General features: G+C 42.8%; 1 protein-coding gene across 1 annotated transcript in view; it reads left to right on the plus strand.

The window, feature by feature from the left end:
- Positions 1 to 27,201, plus strand: part of TRANK1 (tetratricopeptide repeat and ankyrin repeat containing 1) — a 115,571-nt gene that overhangs the window by 23,489 nt on the left and 64,881 nt on the right. Inside the window, exons 2-9 of the mRNA XM_075547077.1 lie at positions 14,218 to 14,349; positions 17,635 to 17,761; positions 20,424 to 20,574; positions 23,192 to 23,260; positions 24,022 to 24,140; positions 25,315 to 25,398; positions 25,610 to 25,748; positions 26,709 to 26,840. Coding sequence (XP_075403192.1) covers positions 14,218 to 14,349; positions 17,635 to 17,761; positions 20,424 to 20,574; positions 23,192 to 23,260; positions 24,022 to 24,140; positions 25,315 to 25,398; positions 25,610 to 25,748; positions 26,709 to 26,840 — 953 coding nt within the window. The remainder of the gene's footprint in view (positions 1 to 14,217; positions 14,350 to 17,634; positions 17,762 to 20,423; positions 20,575 to 23,191; positions 23,261 to 24,021; positions 24,141 to 25,314; positions 25,399 to 25,609; positions 25,749 to 26,708; positions 26,841 to 27,201) is intronic.

The raw sequence follows: 27,201 nt of genomic DNA on the forward strand, positions 1-27,201 counted from the left end.
CCAGCACTTTAAAGCATGTTATTCATTAATTTCTAGATTACAACTGGAGCATTCCATTAGGTGAAGAAAAACAGAAACAGAGCTTCTAGGAAAGTTAATCACATTGATATTACTTTACAATTTGATGTTTATAGCCTTCAACTAAGTCAAGACTAAAATACGTTGTATCTGTGAAATCCGAATGAATGGACTTTAAAAGAAAAATCAGAGCAAGGAGGAAATTCTTCATTTAATTTTGTATATATGAAGCCCTACTCACACAAGAGTTGCACACTTGGCTGCTGACAGGTCAACGGATCGAATGCACCAGTGGCTCAGCTTGAGAAAACAAGCTAGAGCTATGCCCCCATAAAGTTTTAGAGCTCAGGAAGCCCTAAGGGGCTGTTCTCCCCTGCCCTATAGGGTGTTAGGAGTCAGAATCAATTCCCCAGTGCACATCAACAGGGTTTAATAGAGGACCTGGTACATTTTGTTTTCATCCCAACTTTGTTTTTGTAGGCAGCACGTGCAGGAAGTAGAGTTAGTTAACCCACTTAGCAAATATAAAGAGCCTCTAAAACAAACACACACGCACACACACACCCTCATAGTTACACTGGGAACACACATCCCTCCGTGTCTGTGTGTGTGTGTGTGTAACTAACCAGCTGCCATCAAGTTAATTCCAACTCAACAACAGTGACCCACTGTTACTTAGCGTTTTCCTTTTTTTCATGTTTTATTGGCATGTAAGGCACAGATCATACCATTCAATAGTTCAGTCACATCAAGTAGAGTTGTACAATCATCACCACAATCCGTTTTAGAACGTTTTCTTCATTCTTGTACTCATCATTATTAGCTCCCCATTTCCACCCAACTTCCTCTGCCTTACCATTTTACTTTCACTATAGACTTACCTATCCTGGATTTCATAGACAGAAAAAAACCCTTAAAAAAAGCCCAACAGTAACAAAGTAAAACAAATAAAGTCCTCAAAAAGAAAGTTCCAAACACTAAAAACTAGAGCGAATATAAGTGGGTCATAAGGGAGAATGATAAAGTGCCTAACTGCATCTGCAACAATCTATTTTCCAATGCATTCTCCAAGATAGCACGGCTATTCACAGCCCTGGTCTGTGATCAGAGGGGTGGAAGTAGATCAACAGGTCTGTCTTCTGAGGTGCCTCTGGTTAGCACCACCCCAGGGCAATATAAATACATAGACATCTTTACACACACACCCCACCTATCTGTCAGTTTGTCATACTCTGGTAGCTTAGATACTGTTAGGATGCTAAAGACTATGCTTTCAGTAATTCAGATACCAGCAGGGTGATCCATATTACAAAGTGAATAATATCCTAGATAGAATAATAATAGGAACAGAACAATTATAAAAACAAAGACAAAACTTCAAACCATTGCTGTTGTATTGATATTTGACTCATAGCAACCCTATAGGACAGAGTAGAACTGTTCTACAGAGTTTCCAAGATTGATGTTAAAGATTTCATTTTACTAGGATCCACAATTAATGCTCATGGAGGCAGCAGTCAAGAAATCAAACATGTTGTATTGGACAGATCTGCTACATAAGACGTCTTTAAAGGGTTACAGTGGAAAGATGTGCCTCTGAAAACTAAGATAGCCTAACCCAGGTCATGGTATTTTCATTCACCTCATATGTATGAGGAATCTGGACAATAAATAAGGAAGACTGGAGAAGAATGGATGCATTTGAATTATGGTGTTGGAGAATATTGAAAGTACTGTGGAGGGCCAGAAGAAGAAGCAAAATCCGTCTCAAGTCTAACTAGAATGCTCCTTAGTCTCACATACTTTAGACATGCTACAAGGAGAGACCAGTCATTGGAAAAGGACATGCTTGGCAAAGTAAAGCATCAGTGAAGAAGAGGAAAGCCTTCAATGAGATCAGTTGGCACAATGGCTGAAACAGACTCAAGCAGAACAACAATTGTGAAGATGGCTCAGCACTGGGCAGTTTCATTCCATTATCCATGGGATTGCATATATAGAAAAAATGAAAACAATGAAAATACCAACAATAACAAAGTAAAACAGATAAGAACCTCAGTTGAATAGAAAGCAGAAAATCTTATAAATTAGAAGATACTTAAAATGGATCAAAAGGGAAATTGAATGGTAATAGGTTAAATTTTAACCTAATTCCATTAACCACACACGCTTTCTAAGGCATGCTCCATGACAGCAAGGCTAGTCCCATCCCTGCGTTATGGTCAGAGTACTTACCAGAGTCTTAATCCATATATATTTCCCCTTCAGGCTTTTTAAACATTTTATTGGGGGCTCTTGCAACTCATCACAATCCATACATACATCCATGGGTCAAGTACATTTGTACATTTGTTGCCATCATCATTCTCAAAACATTTGCTTTCTACTTGAGCCCTTGGTATCAGCTCCTCATTTTCCCCCCTCCCTCATGAACCCTTGATAATTTATAAATTATTTTTTCATGTCTTACACTATCCAACATCTCCCTTCACCCACTTTTCTGTTGTCCATCCCCCAGGGAAAGGGTTATATATAGATCCTGGTAATCAATTCCCCCTTTCAACCCCACCTTCCCTCTGTTCTCCCAGTAATACCACTCTGACCATTGGTCATGGGGTTCATCTGTACTGATTCCCTGTGTTTCCAGTTGCTCTCTGTACCAGTGTACATCCTCTGATCTAGTCATATTTGTAAGGTAGAATTGGGATCATGATGGTAGGGAGGAAGCACTTAGGAACTAGAGGTAAGTTGTATGTTTCATCGTTGTTACACTGCACCCTGACTGACTCGTCTCCTCCCCACGACCCTTCTGTAAAGGGATGACCAATTGCCTACATATGAGCTTTGGGTCCCCACTCCTAACTCCCCCTCATTCATAATGATAAGATTTTTCTTTGATGTCTGATACATGATCCCATTGACACCTTGTGATCACACAGTCTGGTGTGTTTCTTCCATGTGGGCTTGTTGCTTCTGAGCTAGATGACCTCTTGTTTATCTTCAAGCCTTTAAGACCCCAGATGCTATATCTTTTGATAGCCAGGCACCATCAGCTTTCTTAACCACATTTGCGTATACATCCATTGTCTTCAGCTATCTTATTGGGAAGGTGAGCATCATGGAATGCCAGCTTAATAGAACAAAGTGTTCTTGCATTGAGGGAGTACTTGAGTGGAGGCCCAATGTCCATCTGCTACCTTAATACTAAACCTATAAATATATGCACATAAATCTAGTTCCCCATCGTCATATATAAATACATTTACATATGTACATGCCTTTATTTAGACCTTTTTAAATGCCCTTTACCTCTTAGTTCTTTTTTTGTTTACTTTTACTTTCCTCTTGTCCCACTGTCATGCTCAGCCTTCATTTGGGGTCAGTAATTATCTCAGTTACAGTGCGCTTGATCAAGCCCTATCAGGCCTCTTAAACCCTCTTTGCCACTGATTTTGGATCACTTGGTGTTCCCTTGTCCCTGGGTTTGTTAACACCACTTCCTTTCTCCCACTTCCCACTCTCTCATGCCCCGCCCCCCCAACCATTGGTCCTGTTTTTTTCTCCTCTAGATTGTTTATCCCGCTTATCTTATCTAGATAGACCTGCAGAGATAATAATATGCGCAAAAATAAGATAAAGCAAAATAAAACAAAAAACCAATGGCAAAAACAGAAAAAGAAGAGCCTGTAAATAGTTGAAGGTCTGTTTGTTGACCTGTAGGAGTATTTTCTGGTAAAGTTTGTTGGGGTGCCACGCACTGGCCCCGAAGTCTATTTTTTGGTATTCCTTGGGGACTTTGCTGCTCTGCTCCCCTTGCTGTTCTGTTGTTCTTAGTGTTTTGCCTCAGTGTGGTAGGGTCAGATTGGGTACAATTCCTACACTGCATCTCCAGAGTTGTCCCTCATAGGGCTATGGGTCAGTGAGGAATGTCATGTCTTGTAATGGGGCCAGCCATATGGACCTCTCTGTGCATTGGCTGCTCTGAGCAGGGATATCGTCCTCAGGCTTGATGGGCCAGGATGTGCTCCACTCTCTTTTCCTCCCCCTTCATTTGTTCCCATGTGCTCCAATCAGACATGTCCCTCTCCCTAAGCTGTAGCTTCTTTGCTGTTCTCTGAAGTAAATTCTTCTGGGGTGAGGGCAGTTGTCCTTGTAGTTGGGATTGGAGCCAGCCCCTCAGAACTCTCTATTGGTTCCCTGCTTCATGCCAGTGTGTTGCATTCCCATCTTGGAACACCAGGTTGAAGTCTGGTCCCTCTTTACCTGTGGAGATATAAACAATACTCTCCCCTTGGGTTGGTTAGTGCCCTGTTCCCCCGCTACCAATGTCTTCCCCCACATCCTTTTTAGTTGACTACCATATGTATACCTACATTTGGTCTGGTGCCTGCCATACTACCTGGATATCATCCCAGGAATGTTTGTATACAGTAGCTTTTTTCCTTATGCCCCGTTTGAACTTTTAAAAGTTTTCCTCAGCACTCTTGTACTTGGCCTTTTGTGTTTGGCTTATTTTGCTTAGCATATTTTCCTCCAGTTCTTCCCATGTGATGATGTGCTTCATACATTCATCACTGCATTTTAGTGATGCGTAGTACTCCATTGTATGTATGTACCATAGTATTTTAATCCATTCGTCTGTTGATGGAAATTTGGGTTGTTTCCAGCTCCTTGCAATTGTGAACTGTGCCACAATGAACATTAGAGCACAGATGCCTGGCCGAGGTTTGTTTCTTGCCTCTTCTGGGTATATGCTCAGTGGGGGTGGGGTGGGGTGGGGGAGAGGGATTGCTGGGTCTTTTGGTAGTTCAACTTCCATCTGTTTTAGATAATACCAAATTGATTTCCATAGTAGCTGTACATACCTACAGGCCCACCAGCAGTCAATGAGAGTTCCAGTCTCACCACAGCCCCTCTAACACTTGTTGCTTTCTGATTTTTTGAATTGGGCTATTTTTTTGGGTGTTAGGTGGTATCTCGTTGTTTTAATCTGCATTTCTCTTATGGCTAATGATCAAACATTTTCTCATATGTTCATTGTCCATTCAGATTTCTGCCCTTGTGAAACTTCTGTTCAGGTCCTTTGCCCACCTTCTCAGTGGGCAATTACATTTTTTCTTTTTGAAAGCTAGCAGAGTATAAGAGATTTTAGTAATAAGGCCTTTGTCTGATGTGCCATTGCTAAAAATGGTTTCCTTTTCCGTGGGCTCTCTTATTACCTACTTGGTGAATTCTTTCAATTTACACAGGTGTTTTATCTTCAGTATATACCACATGTCAGTTTGTGACTCATCTGTATTTGTGTCCTTTTCTGTTTCTGATAGCTTATGTATTCCTTGCGCCAAAGTTCTCAGGTTTGTCCCAATTCCCTCCTTGATGGCCCTAATATTTGGGGTTTTACCTCAAGGTCTGTAACCACCTTGAGTTTATTCTTGTGCATGAAGTGAGATAGGGGTCTTGCTTAATTCTTGTTGGTTTCTGGAAATTTCCTAATTTCATCTCTGATCTGGACCAGCACAAACTCCTTTTGCAATAGAGTGTTATTTATCCTCCAATTATTTGCTTTTGTTTTTTTCATCTTCCTTTTGTTGATTTCTAACCTTATGGCACAGTGGTCAGAGTGAGAGGTCTGTATGATATCGATGTGCTTAAATGTATGCAGATTCACCTTATGTACCAGCATGTGGTCTATCTTTGAATATGTGCCACACGGGCTTGACAAGAATGAATTTTTTGTGTGTGTTTGGATGAAAAGCTCTCTAAATATCTATCAGGTCAAATTGTCTAATTGTAGTGTTTAGATCGCTAGCCTCCTTGTTGAGTTTCTTACCCTATAATCTCTCTTTCTCAGAGTGGTGTATTGAAGTCACTTCCTATAAGTGTTGAGGCTGTGATTTCTTTTTTCTTCTTATGGTGCGTTTGTTTCATGTATTCAGCGGGTCTCTCATTCAGGGACTATGTTTTAAATGCTTAGTGCTTCTTTGTCTACCGCTCCCTTGAGCATTATATAGTTTCCCTCCTTTTCTCTTTTTTGTGGTTTGCACTTTGAGGTCAATTTTATCCCTACTTTTTTTTAATTGCTGCTTGCCTGGTTTGCTTTTCTCTAGCCTTTGATTCTCAGCCTTTTTTTTTTTGGTCTGTAGCCTTGAGATGTGTCTCCTGTAGGCAGCAGATTGATGGGTTGTATTTTCTAAGTCCAACTGCTAGCCTCAGTACTTTAATGCCTGAGTTCAGTCCATTGTTATTCAGGGTTAGTATCTCCCTCTGTGGACTCTGTGATGTCATCTTACACCTTTTGTCTTGGGTGTTTTCCTACCTCCCTTTCTTATCAGTGTGTGTGTGTTTGTCTGTGTGTGTTTCATTCTTGACTTCTTTCCACCCTTAAGCCAATGCTATCTTAAAGTCTGTTTTCTCTTTGTTGCCCATGAAAAACAACAATCTCGACAGAAGCAGACTGTTAGATTTTTCTTCAGCAGAGCAGCTGGTGGTTTCAAACTGCTGAACTTGTAGTTAGAAGCTAAATACATTAACCATTGTGCCAGCAGGGCTCCGTAGAACATTTATAGGTAACAGAAAGGTACGTACTTGCTCATTTTGTGCCCTTGTCGTTTGGCAAACCTAGAAACCCTTGCCTTCCATAACCACCTGCCATGATGGTTTTTCCACATTCCCACTTCTGGCCAGTGAAACTCATAGAGAAGCTTACAGCTTGTGAGAATTGTTCCTTTTTCTAATATAAAAGAAATTAGTGATAACAGACCCATAAGGTTCTTCTCTTAGCTATTTTTCTGACTTGAGTTTTAACAATTGTATTCAACCACGCAGCCACTCTGTTGAAATCTCAGCTACTTACCAGTGACACGCATGAGAGGAGAAAACCGGTGTGCTTAAGATGTGTTGTAGAAAGAATTTTTCTTTTATCTCCTGGTATTGGATTATAAGGGAAAATAGCCTCTACTGGCTTAAGTCACATTTTCTGTTATTTTGAGCCAAATGCTTTCTAGCTGATGCACACACATAAATGGAAGTCTGGTGATAGGAGGAGCTTCAGAAGTCTCTTGAGTCAATGGTCCCACATATTTCCCTGGTTCTGCCTTCTTCCTTTGAGTGTCGGCTTCATGTTCATGGCCCATCAAAATGGTAGCCTCCTTCTAGCTACAGGTCTCAGTGTCTAGATTTGTAGCTTTCCTTTTACATTGAACTATATCCCAAGTAATAGAGAGATTCATGCCTGGAACTTTCCCAGGAGCCTTGGACAAATAGTTCAAGGTTTTGTGGCCAGGATTGGGCCCCACACCCAGCACTGAACAAATCTCTGGCAAGGAGGTGGGATTTGCTTATTATATTCTCCATAGGAATTGGGCATGAGATCAGTTTAGCCTTGTGGTTTAGGGGCCTTGTGGGAGAGGGGTGGATAGCAAAAACAAAACTGGGCCTTAGGTAGGAGCAGCTAGTGTGGAACTCCCAAGAATGGTTCATGGCAGCCAAGTAAGTAAAGTGTCCCAGCTTGCTAAGTACTAAATATCTTTACTTATTATTCAGCGTTAACTTTTAAGTTTCTGCTAAGAATAACTTGTTTTGGCTTTTATAAAATATCTCCTGGCACCATACTATTGACAGAATCTATTGAAATCTCCTTAGCTACTTACTGCTAAGAAATTTTTAGAAATAGATTTTTACAGCTTATAATTGTGTGTTTAATAGTTGAATGGTAGATGTTGGGTCAAGTAGTGATGTTATTGCTAAGGAAACCAGTTAAAGTGGGCTTGGCATGTTGTTATCTATGAGATACTTATTAAAAACAAAAACAACCCTCTACTTTAAGATTGGTTCAATGTGGCAGGTCATAAAAGAGTTTATTTATATGGTCAATAAAATGATAAAAAGGCACATAACATCCTTAGTAATCAACAAAATACTAATTGAAATCACAATGAGATACCAAATTGGCTAAAATAAAAAGACCGAAAATGTCAAGTGTTAACAAGTACTGGCAATTTATACTACCAATTCACAGTTAATGGGAGTATAAATGGATCTAACCACTTGGAAAACTGGCAGTACCAAATACAATGGAGCAGTACATTACCCAGAATCTCACTGATTCCTTTTTGAAGAGAAGCGCCTCAAAGACATGACATGTGTCCACTGAAAGGCATGTAGCAGAGCGATCATAGCCACTTCATTCACAACTGGAGGCAGCCCAGATTTCCTTCAGTAGAATCAATAAGTAAGTTGTAATACAGTCATACAATGAAACACTACCCAGCAATGAAAGAAATGGACTCTATTGGAGCACACAGCAACATGGATGAATCACATGCACATGATATTCAAGAAAAGAAACCAGACCCCAAAGAACCCACTGTATGATATGATAACATGTTTAAGTACAGGTAAAAGTAATCTCCGATTTGATTTAGAGATCATAGTAATTTTCATTACCATCGTGTATGTGGGGGTAATAGCTTAGCATGGCTATGTAAGTGATTGATATCTTGAGTAACTTTAGTTTCCTGGATGTGCATATAAATCAGTATTGTCACAAAAAGGGGCAGACTGCGACAACTGCCATCTTTTGTGTATGTTGCTGTAGCATCCTGTTCATTAGGGAAATACGTAACCACCTTCCTTTCTAGGGCTGGTATTTTGTTTGTTTTTAATCTTTTTATCTCTCAAGTTTTTAAAAAAATCATTTCCTTAAGCCTTTATGAATGTTTCCCCCCACCCCCAAATCACCTCTTTAAAAAAAATCATTTTTTGGGGGGCTCATACAGCTCTCATCACAATCCATATATACATCCATTGTGTCAAGCACATTTGTACATTCGTTACCCTCAAAACATTTTCTTTCCACCTAAGTGCCTGGCATCATCAGCTCCTCATTTTTCCCCCTCCCTCTCTGCTTCCTCCTCCCCCCTCATGAACCCTTGATAATTTATAAATTTTTATTTTGTCATATCTTACACTGTCTGACGTCTCCCTTTACCCAATTTGCTGTTGCCCATCTCCCAGGGAGGAGGTCACATGTAGATCCCTGTAATCGGTTCCCCCTCTCTAGCCCACCCACCCTTCACCCTCCCAGTATCGCCACTATCAGCACTGGTCCTGAAGGGATCATCTGTCCTGGATTCCCTGTGTTTCCAGTTCCTATCTGTACCAGTGTACATCCTCTGGTCTAGCCAGATTTGTAAGGTAGAATTGGGATCATGATAGTGGGTATGTGTGTGTGGGAGGGGGGTGGGTGGAGGAAGCATTTAGGGACTAGAGGAAAGTTGTATGTTTCATCGTTGCTACACTGCTTCCTACTACAATTTTAATACCTCAGGTATACTATATACCTTTGAGGGTGCTTTCTGTATATGAGTTTTACATATAAAAAGCATTAAACATTTTCCCAGGAATTAATTTTCACCTCTTTGAGGGCAACATTGCCTTGTTGAGAATGGACGCTATAAGAAAAATCAAGCCCAGAGTACCCTATATAGAGGCAGGTCCAAACTGACTATGGATCCTGGTAATGAAAAAACAAATCAAAACCTGCTTAGAGAACAATTTACACTCAGTGCTGTTCTCCCTTCCCCACTCCCTCGTCAGCCTCTCTACTTGCCCATTAGAGTCAAACAAAAAAGAAAAAAAGGCAATGTTTTGGCTTTTTGTTGAACTAGAGAAGTAATAGTCTGGGTGTGCAGGTATCCTCTCTTCTATATGTAGAGAATGGTTTTCTGCTACTGCTGTCCATTCAACTTCATGGAGAAAGGGGGCTTGCTGAACTGGGGCAGCTTTATGCCCAGCCTCCTAACTGGGATTTGTAACTTGGGATGGGCTAGTGAGAGATAGACAGGTGAACTGAGGTGGCGATCTGCCCATGTTCCAGTTAAACATGCTGGTTGGGAAAGGTTTGGGACCAGTACTTAAAGTTTTCCTAGAGACCTTTTTGTAAGACATTGAGTGGCTTTCTCTCTCTCTTTTTGGGGCCTTACTCTTCTTGTATCTGTACCATTTTTTCTCAAGAAAAAGAGTAAAGCGAAGCTATTGCAGAGCTGCAGAAGGATTGCTGACTCAGGATTCTTAGCTGAGTTGGTCTGTGGCTGCCTCTCTGTGGGGAGGAGGAGCGAGTCAGCATTGGCTTGTTTTAGCACGTATACACAGCTGCACGTCATCTCAACAATTCCTCCACTCCGTGACATTGATTACGCTGTTCGAGTTGGGCACTCTTTCTCTGATTTGTTCCACTACCACTGAGTTAAACACATTACCCTTCAAGCTGCCTATTGAAGTTGCCATTGCCAACGTGTCCTCATAGAATTTTTTTAAAGAGCGCAATGCCCGAAGCAGATGCGTACTTCTTAAGATAAGACACATTGAAAGGTTATCTCAGGGTGGTAGTTTTTATGAGTTCATTCAAACACAGTGGCTCCAGAAAGTTTCCATTCTATGTGAATTTGCATTCTATTCTGCATTCTCCCCTCTTTAGTCAGGATTTTCCTATAGGATCTTTTCTCCAAATGATCAGTAACGGTTGTAGGGGGACCATCCAGTTCTGGTCTCACAGCAAAAGAAACAGTTGTTCATGAAAGCAGACAGATGCACAATCCATATCTTCTTTCTCAATTCCTGACCTCTCCTCGTCTCTGTGCTGCTTCAAACTTACCCGGTCTTTCTCAGCCCGCTTGTCTCTGGTTTGTTCCTGCTCCTGCATTTCAGCGTTGATCTTGCATCAGTAACGGCTACGGTGTCATCTGAAAGACAACTGCATTTTGTTAAGAATTCAACTATGCATAGGCACATGAAGGGAATCCTGATGATGTTGTGCTCATGTATCGGGCTGCAAACATTTCAAAACCAGCATCTCCGCGGGAGAAATATAGGGCTCTCTACTTCTGTAAACAATTGCATGAAGTGTGAAGGCAAACTTCTTTACCTTATGTCAGCTCCAGAGTCGATTGTGCTTGCAGTTTTTGCTCTATTCCTGTAAATCAGGTGTGGGGTCTCAGGTGTTTGTGCACAGTCATAAAAGCCACTACAATCTGAATCTGTCTACTTGTGAGCTGTTTACAAATCTGCTTAGGACACTTGTTTTGTTTTCTGTCCCTGCTTCCTCTTGGTGTTGCCAGGTAGCTGGTGACACCTCCCAACAACTGGACTTTGACATTCTGTGGTGACAGAGTGAAACTAAAAACTGACTAAAGGCCAACCTCGTGCTTGTAAGTTGTCCTTTATGTATCTTTCAGTCTTTGCGTAACAAAACAGAGAGAGCAGGTAAGGGAGTGTAGTATCATACTGTAATGATTTTGCTGGGTGCTGGCCTTTTAACAAACTGTCTTGGTTTGCCAGAGTTTGGTTTAGTTCTTAATGCCAGGCCATCTGGGATTGATCACAATCCTGCTACTTTTCCATGTGACTGTGAACCTCTTTGCCTCAGTTTCCATGTATGTAAAAAGGAACACATTGTGTTTGCCTCACAGAGATTCTGATAAGAATGAAGGAGCACAATGTTTGGAAGTACACAGTAGTAGTTCAGTGCATTTTAGCGTTTAGTAGTAGTTCAGTGCATATGGTAATTATTGCCATTTACATCACTTGCATTTAATAAACAACTTCATCTTCTAAACCAGTGGTTTTCAACCTTCCTAATGCTGTGACCCTTTAATACAGTTCCCTCATGTTGTGGTGACCCCCAATCATAACATTATTTTTGTTGCTACTTCATAACTGTAATTTTGCTACTATTTTGAATCATAATGTAAATATCTGATATGCAGGATGTGTTTTCGTTGTTACAAATTGAACATAATTAAAGCATAGTGATTAATCACAAAAAATATGTAATTATATATTGTGAAATATTTAGTTCTGATTACAAATGAATGAAATTTTGTCTGGAAGCATGGTGCAGCATGGGTAACACTCTTCAGGCCGGATGCTCGTATGTTGGCATATTTGCTTGTGGGCAGACCAGTATCTCAGTTCCAAAGACCATCAGAAATGTGTTTTCCGATGGTTTTAGGTGATCCCTGTGAAAGGGTCATTCGACCCCCAAAGGGGTTGCGACCCACAGGTTAAGAACCACTGTCCTAAACCGACAGCACCGTTTTTTTTTTTCTTCCCAAGACCCCCAAATCAGAGTCACAAGTGTTCTAGGGCAAAGATAAATTCTTAGAACGAGTATGTAACTTTCAAGAGTCGTATTAAGTAGCAAACACTTTTCTGTGTAGTTTACTCCTTGGGTGGTGTTATACTAAGAAAAAGCAGAAATAGGGAGGAGAACAAAGCTGATACTTGCTCATATCACACCAAGATAAAGATGAAAATTTCCATGGAGTAATAGTCATCCTCCCCCCCCCCCCCCCCGTAGCAGCTGGGGTTATTCTGGCTCAGAATTCCTTTAATAGCACTGGGCTTGGTGTTTGCTTGGTCTGCCCTCTTCTAACCTCCGAACAGACCTTTGTTAGGAGGTTAGAATAATAATAAAGGATGGCGTATCCAAGAAGTGTGTGGGCCAACAAGATGACCAATAGATTTTATGAACCCACAGGTGCAGGACGTCCCTCACTACTTCACCTTTCAACCTGGGGGATGAAAAGCCTGAGAGCTTTCTTCTGACCATGCCCCTTCTCTCTCTGTGCTAGTTACTTCCTGAGGCTCTCCCAAGACTTTCTTCTTGAGCAAGCACTTCTCTTCCATTGCCCTTGCCACAACCAGAGAAAATGACTAACACACCCTCATCCACATTGATTTACACCACAAATACTCGCCCACCTCCTGGGTGGTGCAAATAGCTAAGTGCTAGACTACTCAAAGTATGGGTAGCTGTTTTGAGTTCACAAACTGATGTCTCAGAAGATAGGCCTGGCAACATATATCTGCAAGATCACAAACTCCAAAAACCTTGTTGGAGCACAGTTATACTCTGAAACACATGAGTTGGCCGTGAATCAGAACTAACTCAGTGGCAACTGGCTTAAAATTTGTTTTAAAAGTTAAAATTACTATGTGCTAGACCAGACTAAAAAACTCTCACTGCCATTGAGTCAGTTCTGACTCACAGTGACCCTATAGGGACAGGGTACAACTGCCCCAGTGGGTTTCTGAGACTGTAACTCTTTATGGGAGTAGAAAGTCTCATCTTTCTCCCTTGGAGGAGCTCATTGTTGGAACCTCTTAACCTTGTGGTTATTAGTCCAACATGTAACCACTATACTACCAGGCCTCGTCTGGGCTAGACCATAAACCCAAAATCAAACTCACTGCCAGCGAACCGATGCCGACTCATCGTGAACTTACAGAACAGGGTAGAACTACCTCATATGAGTTTCTGAGACTGTGACTGGAGTAGAAAGCCCTGTGTTTTTCCTGTGGAGCGGTTGGTTGTTTGGAACTGCAAATCTAGCAGTTCGTAGCCAGATGCAGAAGAACGACACTGTGAGGACTTGTGTGTTAGATTATAGGGTTATATTATAGGCTTCATAAATGAATTAATGAAAAGAGGCAAGTACCCTTGGAAGACACAAATAAGCCAGCATCGACAATGTCGTGTGAGAAAATGTGAAGTGTCTTAAGGAATGAGGCAGGAGTGGCAGTGGTTAGTCTCGGTATGTTTCAGTTGAGCTCTTGCCCCCTCTGCCACCAGGGCACCTTTTCTGTACCCTTGCTTCATACAGACTTGTCGAATGGAAGTAGTGAAAACAGGCTTTTGTTTGTACTAGTTGATGATGTGAAACAGCTGGCAATAGCAGAAACTTGGCTAGCTCTGGGGTCAGAACCAGGGAGTTTCTGCGCAGAAGCTCAAATGCCTTGCACTTCTTGAGCTCCTGAGGACTGTGTGGACAGCACTTCTTTATAGACTGTAATGATGAGTGACAAAGAGAATCCTAATCGTGCCAGCTGTAAGAACGGCTGCCACCTCTCCAGCCCTCCCCACCAGCCAGGTCACGTTTTCTTACTCAGGGAGACAGCCTTGCTCAGGGCCTCGCAGATAGCAAAGACTGCAGAAATGGAATTGGTCCAGCTGTTCCTGAGGCAGACATCCTGTCTAGTCCCCTGGTAGATGAGGGGTGGGGCTGGGGGTGTGTGTGCTCCAAGGAGGGTGGGGCCAAAGTGAACCAGCTCCTACCCAGACTCAGTACTACTACAGATGTGAAGGCGAACACCGTGCCCCGTGGGGCTGGCAGCAAGTCATTCCTCGTCCCCTCGCAGGATGGACCTGGCAGTTTACGCTGAGCTGTTGAAAGAATCTGGCAACCAGGGTTTTAAGAATGGAAACTTCTCTTTGGCCATCAGAAAGTATGATGAAGCCATCCAGATTCTCCTGCAGCTATACGAGTGGGGGTAAGTGTCTGGATTGCCGCCCCAGCATGCTTCTTCTCAGCCAATGGGGGACTGCTTGTGTTTTTGTTTCTTATCACACGACCTTGCTTGTGTCTGTGTTCTCCCGCTCACTGGCTGTTTATCTTCACTGCTCTGTGAGTCCAAACAGAGGAGAAAAATATCCCTGTACGAAGGGAAATAGAAAGTGAAACACACAGCACTGTGGATAAACACAATGAAACTTCCCTCACCAGCTGATTAAGGGACTGGAGTCCTAGCAATGGTTCAAGCCCTCAAACCTCCTTGCTATGATCCATCTCATCATCTTGACAACCCATGCCACTCATCCCCCTAGCCCTAGGGCCACATCACCTGAGCAGCAAAGATCACCCTTTCTCCTGACCTTTCAGCTTTTAGAAGAGTTGGTGTTTGGTGTTTTTTGGGACCCTTTTACACTGTTAGAAATTATTGAGGACCCTGAAGAGCTTGGTTTTATAGCTATTAGATTATAGCTATCAGTGGACATAGCCCGTATTGGGAGTTAAAATGGAGAAAACATTAATTAAAATATATTTATTAATTTCAAAATATCAGTAATAAGTCCATTCCATGTTAAAAGTACATTAAAAAAATAAAATAGGAAAACAACTCTTACCTCCCAAGACAAAAACATTTAGTGAAAGTAGTGCCATAATTTTCCTTTTAAAAAAATCTCATTCATGTGTCTTGAGTAGAAGACAGACATCTGGCTTTTCACATCTGCTTCTGTGCTCAATCTTTTGTGACAATCACATGCTGGGGAGTCTCTGGGAAACATCCTTGTACATATGTGCGTGAATGAGCATGCAGAGGGCACGTGGTGTGTGAGCATGATTTTCGCATGAGTCCCCTGTTGCTCTTGTAACAGCTGAGCATGTATTCAGTGGTTTGAACAGTCCATGTTTTCTATTTTGCAGTCTGGAGGTCAGAAATCTGAGATCAGTTTTGAGCAAAAGTCACACAAAAATCACAGGGCTGTGCTGCTTCAGGAGGCTGTGGGGGTAGGGGTGGGGGCAGTGCCTTTGCTCGTCTCAATTTCTGGTGTCTGCTTGTATTCCTTGGCTTGTGACCCCTCCTTCCATCTTCCGAGTGCATGCCTCGCTCTGAAGCCTGCTTCCATCATCACATTGCTGCCTGTGCTTTGTATCTCCCTCTACCTACTCATTATCAGGACACTGGGATTCCATCAAAATCTACGTTAATCTCTCTATCTCAGTACCTTTAATCAAACCAAAGTTCCATTTGCTATAAAAAATCACATTCATAGCTTCTGGGAATTAGGGTGTGGACATAAGCCGGGGACATTATTCAGCCAATCACAATGGTAAAAATCATTTTGATCTTTTGGATGACCTAAAATGGATTTGGAGACCATCTCAGGAGCCTCCAGATCACATTTTGAGAACTGCTGTAGTCGAAGAAGTGGAAGATGTCACCTGTGCCGTACGTATAGCTTGCACTGCCCTGAGAAATGGCCCTGAGTGAAATGACTGAAACTTGGCTCCCACCTCTCACCTCCTCCCACACCTTGATGTCTGCAGTTAGTTGAATCTGAGTTGAGTGTGGGTTATTGTCTTGGACCAGTAGTTCTTTTATTCTCCACGCTTCTGGTACATTCACTTCAGAACTGTGTCTAAGATGTGCTAGGCCATCGGGCATTGACTTTGAGAGGGAGGATCAAGACACAGAAACCATTAAGAGTGGGGCCAATAATTAGAGTGATTTTTACTTTATTTTATTTTGTGCTTATTTTCCATTGCCTGATTATTCTAGAAGGACCCCTGGTGGTGTAGTGGTTACTAATTGGGCTGCTAACCACAAGGTCAGCAGGTAGAAACCACCTGGCACCCACTCAGTGGGAGAAAGATGAGGCTTGTTACTCCCATAAAGATGTACAGCCTTGAAAACTCTCAGGGGCCTGGTTTTACTCTGTCCTATCAGGTTGCTATGAGTCAGAGTTGACTCAATGACAGTGAGGTTTTTTTGTTGTTGTTGTTTAAATTGTTTTAGAGCAGTTGGCATTATTTTCACAATTAATTAGAATTTGTAGGCCTTGTTTTTTTACCCTGTGGCTTCTGGTGCCATATTATCATATATTTTGCACCGTACTTTTCCCAGTCCAGTTTCACCACTCATTTTGTAGTGGCATTATGCCTAGAACCAAGCAAGCGGGGCCGCCTTGCCCTGGACTCTGTGTTTAAAGGCCCTACATGGCCTTTACAAGCTGTGCTCTCCCTATTGCGAGGAATCTATGGGACATCCATCCTGAGGCCTTGCCATTTCTCGGTCCAGGTGTTGGGTAACAGAATCATGGGACTTCCCTGTCCCTGGGTCCCACTTCCAGGGCCCGCACAGCCCTCTTATAGCCTATTCTGAGGCGTGACCAAGGTTAGAGAGGTGACAGAACTCAGTATTGCACCTCTTGCAGTGTTGGATGGAGTCTGAGGTTCAAAGAGAAGTTCTAGACATCATAATAGTAAGAGGTCAGAACATATTTTATTGGACAATTTTTAATCTTGATTTATGGCCTTAAAATATATAGACTAGCACTATTCAATAGGGCTTTCTATAATACAGGATGTGGTTATGAAGCACTTAAAGTGTAGCTAATACAATGAAGGTAGTGCATTTTTAACCTTATCTAATTTTAATTAAAAGTTAAATAGTTACAGGTGGCTAACAGCTACTAGATTAAACAGGGCAGGGCATCCATTTTCTGGCCTGGGTTCTGCAAATGTTGGTGTGGGCCTGCTTATGTACCAGAACAGGGCTTGCCCTGGATCTCTCGCTGTAGAGTGGAGTGGCGTGGAGTGGTATGATCCCGTGTTCTAAAGGAGCACCAGGCCTTTCCTATGATGAGCTCTGCATCTCCATCGCATGAGCATGCATGTGTGGTAGTGGTTCACCCAGCGTCTGGATTCTGCTGGGGCTCAGGAAGAACTCCTGACTGGTCGCCATGGTAGCACCACTTTGTCCAATGATCACTAAAAAAATAAAGGTCCGTGGGAGGTAGAAGGAATGGTGAACATTTGTCATTAAAAGGTGGGAGTGGAGGAGTTAGGAGTGAGCAAGGGTATATCCAGACATTGCAAATATCCCAGGCTTTCCAGAGGCCTGCTTGGGCTGCATCTGAGAGGCAACCTTGAGAACTGTACTGCAGCCTCCTCCTGGATGACAGCAGCCAGCATTTAGAAGGGCCATCTTCAAAGCTTGTTTTCTGCATTTGCTGAAGAGCTATCAGTACAGGTCTCCTGTTCTTTCTCACAGGGTCCCCCCGAGGGATCTGGCTGTGCTGTTGTGCAACAAGTCCAATGCATATTACAGCCTTGGGAAATGGAATGAAGCGTTTCTCTCTGCCAAGGAATGTCTCCATTGGGATCCAACCTATGTGAAGGTATGGTGTGGTGGTGGAGGGTGGAATCCTCCCTACTGCTTACTTCGCATTGCTTTGAGGATTGAGGAGGTATTCAGTAAAGCTGTTGGCACTCAGAACATGGGAATTCTCCTCACCATCATGGCCATAGTCATCAACCGCATGGAGCCAGGACCTATCTCTGCTTTGTGGCCGTTTGTTGCTGTCTAGTTGAGTCCATGTTTGCAGAGTCAAACTGCTCCCCAGCATTTTCAAGGCCGTGGCCATTTGGAAGCAGATTGCCAGGCTTTGGTGTAGTGAAGCCTCTGAAGGGTTGGATCTGCCAGTCTCTGAGACCAGGGGTCCTCAAACTACGGCCCGTGGGCCACATGCAGCCTGCCGAGGACATTTATCTGGCCCGCCGGGTGTTTTTGCCCCATTTTTTAACTTCAAAATAAGATATGTGCAGTGTGCATAGGAATTTGTTCATATATATATATATATATTTTTAAACTATAGTCCAGCCCTCCAATGGGTCTGAGGGACAGTGAACTGGCCCCCCGTTTAAAAAGTTGGCAGACCCCTGTAGATGATAGTCTGGTGTTCAGCCATTTGCCCCACCTGGTGATTCATAGGTGTTTTTAGTGGTTTATAGTCTGTTCAGGAGGGCCAGAAACAGAACAAAATGGGAACTGGCGGGGGAGACCCTGAGTGATTTGGAGATTTAGTAAAGTATCCAAATTCCTTGGGGTTGGAGTGCTCTGTTGTACACCTCCATCCCTTTCCTGCCCATTACAAGGAGAGTTCCTGGGTGGTGTGAATGGTCAGTTTTTTTACTACTACCTGAAAAGTTGGCAGTTCACATCCACTCAGTGGTGCCTCACAAGAAAGGACTGGTGATCTGCTTCCAAAAGGTCACAGCCTTGAAAACCCTAAGGAGCTGTTCTACCCTGCACAGGTGGGTTCGCCAGGAGTTAGGAGTTAGAATGGACTCACTGTCAACTAACAACAACACGACAAACAGACATTGTCTTGTTGGACCTCTTCTGTTGGAAGATGGGTACTTTGGAAGTTACTGACAAGCTTTGAAAATGGAAATGTGTTCCAAAGGGGTTCTCCTCAGAGGAGTGTTAACAATTTTCCCATGCTTCTCTCTCGGATACAGGTTGGGTGAGTATTTGAAGTCTGCCCGTTCCCATGGGCAGAGATTGTAGCTGTGGCCCAAGGACTGAGAAGGTTTTGGATGGAGCTTCCAGGGTCTTCCTGAGTGACTCTGACAGCCCCACAACTGGGGCCACTCCTCAGCTATTACTCAGAACTTCTGGGTGCCCTTTCTCTCCAGGACATTTTTCCCAGATAAAAGATGAGACAAATCTGAGAAAACAAAAAATTTGGGAGATTGTGACCCAACTTGTCTGGTTGGGAAAAAAACACAACAACTCAGAAAACAGAGAAAACAACATTCTTTTCTGCTTTCTGATTGTTATGTGAGGCTCCAGACAGTTAAAGAATCATGGAAACAATGCAAAAATTAGCTAGAGACCTGGTAGTAAGTGGAATATTTAAGTTCTAGTTTTTTCATGAACCCTGTTGTAGCCACCATTTGTTACCATAGAAATGGAAAATTGTTTTGGTAGATCTTTGATACTGATTCACCTGGTCAAAGCAGGCAAGGAAATAGCATTCAATTTTGTCTGGCGAATCCTGCAGTTCACGTGCAAAATTAGCCCCTTTCCTTTATCGATCATTGAAGTTTTACATGATTCTTCCTCTAGAGAACATTTTTATTTTTTGCCTTTGGTGCATATGACCTATAATATGGAGCTCAGTAAATCTCAATGGTTGTCATAATTTTTTCCTACTTACCCAGTGGAAATTGGGTTTGCTTTGATTGAACGGAGCAGAAAACAGCTTTAGTGTTTGCATGACATGCTCGTTCTTTTCTCAGACCCCGAGTTCATAGGCTTTTCCATTCCTCTGCCCCTGCACAGGCTGTGAATTAAGGCACAGATAATGCACCACATGTATCAGTGGAAATGACGCTGCTTCCTTCTCTATACCACATGTAAGAGACTGCAGGTCATGGACTGGAAATAGATTCTTCTCCAGGCAGCTAAAAAATAATAGGAACAATGTGACACCGAATGTGCAAATCCCGTGTTGGTTAGAACTCCATTTCTACATAGAGATGGATTTCTCTATGTCATCCATCTTGCCTTTTCTTTCAGCAGCAGGTTAGAAGATATGGGATGTTGTAGTTTTGCTTTTTTATTTCTTTTTCAAAACATTTTATCAGTAGCTAATCCAGATACCATACCATTCCATAGTTCAGTCATATCAAGCAGTGTTATACAGTAGATACCACAATCAGTTTCAAAGCATTTTCTTCCTTCTTGAACTCCTTGATACCAACCCCCGCCCCCTTCACTGCCATACCCCCTGGAACCATTATTCCAGTTATCGTCTCCATAGATTCACCTATCTTGGATTTCGTGTACTGAAAAAGATAGGAAAATATATAACAGAGGGTCAAGAAGGCTACCAACAATGAGCAAATACTGCTGAGATTGACACCACTATGAAACAAACAAACAGACAAGCACAGAGTGTCAAAGGGAGGTCAAAGGACAAGGGTTGAACGATTGAAGTCCAGTTTCTCATGCTAATGGTCTGTCATACAGTGTTGCTTTCCCTCCCCTTCCAGGGATACTACCGAGCTGGTTATGCCTTGTTGGGCATGTTCCAGCCTTATGAAGCCGCTCACATGTTTTTTGAGGGTCTGCGGCTTCTTCAGGACAGCCATGATCAAGGACAGGTTGCTGATTTTCTTGTTGGAGTCTTCTCCACGATGGACAGTAAGTTGGACCTGCAGAAACAGTTTTCTCTCTCTCTCTCTGTGTGTGTGTGTGTGTGTGTGTGTGTGTGTGTTGTCCCTCATTAGTTGAGGTGACTTTCCAGGTGGAGCCAATGGTTGACATGCTTACTGTTAACTGAAAAGTTGGGACTCCAAGTTTACCTCACAACACCTTGGCAGAAAGGGCTTCTGCTTCAAAAAGTCAAAGCCTTGCAGACCCGCCAGACACGATTCTGCTCCACGTCCCATGGGCTCGTGATGAGTCCCAATCGACTTGACAGCAATGGGCTTGACTTTTGCTGCGTTTATTTTATTTGAAAGGTTCTGGGACTTAGACACAGACTCCTAGAGAGATCATTTCAGGGTGTTTATTTGTGGCCAATCACTTAAACAACATGGATTTACATAAGAGAAAGCATTTTGGAAACTTCGGTGTCTCCTGCTTTTGTAAAAAATCCCTATATTCTCCTGCATACATTGCATAAAGCCTTCTGGTTCCTGAACCCTTACATTTTGGGAGGCTGCTCTTTATGGAGAGTTCCTTATTTCTACCCAGAGGGTTTCCAAGGTTGTAGTCTTTGACTGTCTCCTCTTTCTCCCACTGACCAATGGGCAGGTTTTACCTGCCAACTGCCAACCTTTTGGCTTGGAGCAGAGTGGTCAGGGACTTCCCCCAGGGCTCCTGCCTACTTACACTGCTTGTTCTGTGTGGGTTTTGCCGTTTCTAATGATTTTTGCATGTATTTCTCTAATGTGTGGATAAAATACTCTGTTTGTTAAGAGCTTCTCCTGGAAGGACAGGTGCAGCGCCCTGTGAGTGTCGTGGCTGTGATGATACTGTGCTGCAGCAGGCTCAGCAGAGCCCCCACGCACTCTGGGAGCATGTGACTCATCGATGCAGTCAATTATGACTATAGTGATCTGTCCATAAGGTGGTCTTGTCTCCATTAGGCAAAACTTGAAGGGAGAAAGCCCAGCGTAATATACTCCTTGTCAGTGGTTTCTTTGGCTACCTTCATGCAGTCTGAAATAAATTTGATCCCATTGAAGATTGTGCCGATTTAAGATGCATCATTCATTTGTGTTCTGCTAGCGAGAGACAGGAGTCATTCACAGGACTTCTTAGAGCAATGCGTTGAGTTCCTTTTACCAGAGCAGCGGGAGAAAGGTCTGGTGATCTGCTCCTGTAAAGATTACAGCCTAGAGTAGTCTATGGGGCCAGTTCTACCTTGTCACATGGGGCTACTATCCGTTGGATAACTGGACAGACACTCCCAACAACAACCTCTGTTACGAGTGTAAATGTGTACCCACAGTTCAATTTCCAAATTTTGAGAAATATTTTTATAAATATTTTGTATCTTGTCCCACAGTAGGTTTGTTTGGATACTTACTTACTTGGAGACATAACCCAGGGAGAGATGCCATGCTACATTGACACTTGATCTCCCCCCTTGGACTTTCTCATCCATAAGCTTGAGCAATGTAGCTTGAGGCACAGGAGATGGAATAGATTAGCATATATCAGACATTATGAATGTTTTTCTCAGTGCTTAGCATACTGTAAGCTTTCAATAAACAGTCATTGATATTATTAAGAGCTCTGGGTGCATTATGTTTCACTCACTGCCATCAAGGTGATTCCAATTCATATTGACACTATGGGACGGTTGATGGCATTAGTGGTTACTCACGTGCCCCTGTAGGTTTCTGAGACTGGAATAGGAAGCCTCATCTTTCTCATGCAGGGCAGCTGGTGGTTTTGAACTGCTGCTTTGTGGTTAGCAACCCAATACACAGCCCACTACACCACTAGGGATCCAGCCCATTATTTATAAGCCTTGCCCAAAGCAGGAGAGAGTTAGGTTATAAATTGCAACTTACAAAATGCAGATATGTGTCTCAGAGAGGATGTAATATAGTTCAGAATTAGTCAGTGGAGGATTGGGAGTCAAGGAGATACCCATGTGACACTGAAGTCTCAGCTCTAGCCACTCCAGTGTTCCATTTTGCATGCCCTTGGACTTGGTTTAACTCCTCCAGCCCCACTTAGCAGCTACCTACAGGTTTAACAAACAAAACAAAATTCAGCCCATTGAGTCCACTCCAACCCACAGTTTCCGAAACTGTAAATCTTGACAGTGCAGTTGGCTTCATCTTTAGGGAGCCCTGGTGGTGTAGTAGGAGTCCTGGTGGCAGGGTGGTTACTCACTGGGTTGCTAATCACAAGGGCAGTAGTTCAAAACCACCAGCTGCTCCTCTGGAGAAAGATGAGGCTTTCTACTTCCATCAAGACTTATAGTCTCAGAAACTAACATGGCAGTTCCATATTGCCCTACAGGGTCACTGAGTCAGAATTGACTCAATGGCAGTGAGTTTGGAGTTTTCTTATGATGGCATTAGTGGTTACTCTTTGGACTGCTAACTGCAAGGTCAACAGTTTGAAAGTACCAGCTGCTCTGTGGGAGAAAGAGACTTTCTACTCCCATAGAGTTACAGTCTTGGAAACTTACGGGGGGGAAGGGCGGGGCAGTTGTATTTTGTCCTATAGAGTTGCTATGAGTTGGAATTAACTTGATGGCAGTAAGAGTGACTGGGCTTCGTTTTTTTTCCCACAGAGCAGCTGGTGGATTCGAACCACCTGACCTTGAAATTAGGAGACAGTGATTACCCGCCAGAGCTACCAGGTACCCCTTAAAGCAACACAGAAACCCTCCAAGTGGCACAGGGCCACACTAGCTAATGCAATATAAAGCTAATGATGAAAACACACATGCTTGATTGACTGAAAGCATTGATAGGACTTCAAGACAAGGTTTGCCTCTCCTTAGTAGTTATTCTCATTCTTTGGATGCCAATAATATTTGTCATGTTTCTCCAAAAGGAAGTGATTTTTATAGCTTCTCTTAAACTTTCACTTCCTTCTCTGTAAATGGGGACAGTGGGTACTCGTTTGTTCTCACAAATAGAAACCCTGAATGAATGTTAGCGAACAGTACGCTGCTTAACTCAAAGAGGGCCGGTTTTTAATGGGTCATCTATTCATTTGTATAGTTGCTTCTTGAGTCAGTCCTATAGGACTCTACTTTGAAAGCACCTGTCTTTCTGCTATCTTTAACTGACCAGCGTCTATGTGTGGTCTTGATTGGGCAACCCTTTTAAAAAATCATTTTATTAGGGGTTCATACAACTCTTATCACAATCTATACATACATCAATTGTGTAAAGCACATTTGTACATTCGTTGCCCTCATCATTCTCAAAACATTTGCCCTCCACCTAAGCCCCTGGCATCAGCTCCTCATTTTCCCCATCCCTCATGAACCCTTGATAATCTATAAATTATTATTTTGTCATATCTTGCACTGTGATTGGACAACCTTTTTCTCTAAATGTTTTTCTAGATCATCTGCGCATTGAAATTTCTAACTGTGAAACTTTCTTTCAGTTGATCCTGAAGTTTTGCAAAGTTTCTTGCCCTGCTTTGATGATATTTTCACGGCTGAATTCTCATCCGAAGTGTGGCAATCTGTCATAGAAAAGTTGGCAAAGAAAGGGTTATGGCATGTAAGTAAAAGCAGGAGGCTGTGACGGGCTGAGTTCAGCCTTGAGGAAATGATTTTTTTCCTTGGTCCCTGAGGAGTGCCTATCTTTTACTCTTTGTTTATTTTCATGCTAGAATACCTTAACTATTTCACTACAACATCAGTAGAGATGCAAAGTCATTTAACTGTATTAATGTATTTTCATCTTTTTTAAGATCGGGAAAATGTGTTCGTGGCGTCCTTGCACCGTGTCCCCGTTTTTAGGAAAGAGATGTAACGTTCTAATGTGCATGGCAAGGTCAAATGAGGAAAAGGCAACAATTGTGTATCTGTTTATTGATGTAGAATATGTTACTGTGTGTCAGCTGAGAGTTTACACAGCATATGGGGTTCCCATTGGATGATTTAAGTGCAAATGATTCAGCGGTGGGGGTTTCATTTTTCACAAAGTGCCTTTCTCATTCACTCTGCTTGAGCGGTACCATTTCCATTATTTTCATGTCCCTGCCCCTTACCTTCCCATGTTTACTCTACAATGATTTTTGACCATTTGGTCTATATCTGTTGTTGCCTCCACCCCCACCCCCAGCAGAAAAGCTTATTACTTAGGGATAATATACTTTCCTATATGATCCAATGTAGTATGTAAGCCAACAAGTGACCTTAAGGAATAGCTTTATCTTTTAAGTTTGCAAGAATACTCTAGTCTCAACTGGTTTGGTAAGTCTGGAGTTTTTAAGAATTTGAGTTCTGTTTGCACATTGATTTTTAGTCTTTTTAGTACTGCATTAGCTAGTGTTGGCCTGGGCTGTGCAGCTTAGAGTTCCTGTGTAGCTTTAAGGGACTTCTGGCCTGTGTGTAGGTAGCAGCTAAGTGAGGTCATAGGACTTGAACTAGGACTAGGAACTTGGTTCATGCAAAAGGGATGAGCCACCTGGACAGAACCAAGGCTTCAGTGTCACATGGATGTCTCCTTGATTCCTAATCCTCCACTTACTCCTTTGGGCTAATTATGACCCTTCTGAAGCTCATTTCTGTATTTGTGAGTTGCAAGTTATAAGCCCACTCTCTTGTGCTTCAGGATTCAAAATAATTCCCCCATCCAAACTCAAACCAAACTCACTGCCTTAGAGTAGATTCTGATATAGAGAATTTTATTATTCTAACTTTGTCTTTTTTTTCTCTCCTCCCATCAGTCATTTCTACTTCTGTCTGCGAGAAAAGACAGGCTACCAACTAATATTCTTGTTCACGACCTATCACTGAAAAGTCTTTTTGAGGTAAGATGACTTTGTTATGTAAGTTTTCATGTCAGGCCACCTCAACCTTGTATTTGGGGACTTTTTCAGCCCCCTCACCACAAATGGTTTTTATCTGTCTTCAGCTAACTTAGGGTTTACTGATTCCAAACTTTATGCCTGAAAGAGTTTGGAATTTCAAATGGATTTAGAGACTGCCATAATTTCCCTGCATTTTCTTTTTTATTTCAAGAAATATGTCATCATTGGACTTTATGATCATATGGAACAGGTGCCCCAGTTAGTCCAGTGGCTCATCTCCATTGGTGCACCTATCGAGAGCATTGGACCCTACCCTCTTCATGCGCTCATTCGACTCTGTATCCAAGCAAGTGAGTATCCTTCCAGTTCCAGGCCCTCCAAACTACTTCTCCACATAGGGCACTCTGCTGAGCTCAGAGGAAACCAACATTTTGGTGACCTGGGTAATTTGAAGACAAGAAGCTGAGAAATGGCATCATTTTCTTTTTCTCGAGAACAATAGTGATAGGACACCCCACATGAAAGGGTTCCATGTTCCTAGCAGCAAGGTGGAGCCTTGGGCCCAAGGAAAGGACTTGTGATAGACCCTCTTGCCCAGGAGAGCTCCCAGGAGGACTGTGGACATTCTTTCCCCTGCTCCTTTGTCAGTTTCATTTTCTCTCCAGCCTTTCTAGGAAGCCAACAACTGTGTTTGGGGTAATGGCCAGGGGAACCCCAAGGAAAGCACAGGCTGTTGATGGTATTTTTTGGCTGCTGTTCTTTCAAAGCAATATGTTTTATAGAGCTCTTCCTTTAGAACCTCCCCACCTAACTTATAGGATTTACTTTGAAAAAAATTGTTTTAAAGTTTTTATTAAATTCCCTACCCATCCTAACATTTTAGATCCGTGGTTCTCAACCTTCCTAATGCCACGACCCTAAAAGGCTTGCTTCCTTGCCTCCAGGTGGGACCAGCTCTGTGGAGCGATGTGTTCTCCAGAGCGCCCCAGGAGTGAATTCCAGCTGAGACCACAGGGTTTCTGAGTTCTAGCCCTGCCTCTTCCCTCACTCTTTTTCTCCTGAGATCTCTCTCTCTGCCTGTCTCTCAAAACATCACTTGCACAAGAACCCCCGTGTTAGGCTCTGCATCTAGGCAACCTGGCCTATTCCAGGTGACCATGAGTAGCTTTCAATTTTCCCCAGGCCTGTGTCTCACAGCTGCGTGTGGGGAGTAGAAAAGTGGGTTAGATCGCACAGCTGGTCCCCGTAGCATGGTTCGCATTGATTGCATGTAGAAAACTACCTTGATAACTTCCTTCCTTTCCCTACAGGAGAAAACCAACTTTTCCGATGGGTACTGGACCGCAAGCCGGAGTGGAAAGGCCGCATCAACCAGAAGGACGAAGATGGCTGCACAGTCCTGCACGTCGTTGCATCCCACTCCCCAGGATACCTCATCAAACGTAAGCACTAAGTGTGGGCCGGGTTATCCTAGACATGATAAAACCCACATCCGTACCCTCTTCCACCCTGGGACAGGGGTCACTGGGTGGCGAAAATGTTAATCCTCTTACCTAGCTAAAAGATAGGCTATTTGAGTTGTCCACTCAAGGGTGTCAAGGAAGAAAGGCCTGACAGTCTACTTCTGAAAAAACCAGCCATCAAAACCCTAGGGAGCATGGGACTGCTCTGCCACATGGCATCTCCATGAGTCACAGTGGACTTAACTGCAACAGGACATTACAATGTGGCTGTCCATGGAAGGCTAAACTTTTCTTCAAATTAAACATGACCATGAGGGAGGGTAGACTATGCACCGAGGAG

The sequence above is a fragment of the Tenrec ecaudatus genome, chromosome 4 (genome assembly GCF_050624435.1).
Source record: "Tenrec ecaudatus isolate mTenEca1 chromosome 4, mTenEca1.hap1, whole genome shotgun sequence".
NCBI lineage: Eukaryota > Metazoa > Chordata > Mammalia > Afrosoricida > Tenrecidae > Tenrec > Tenrec ecaudatus.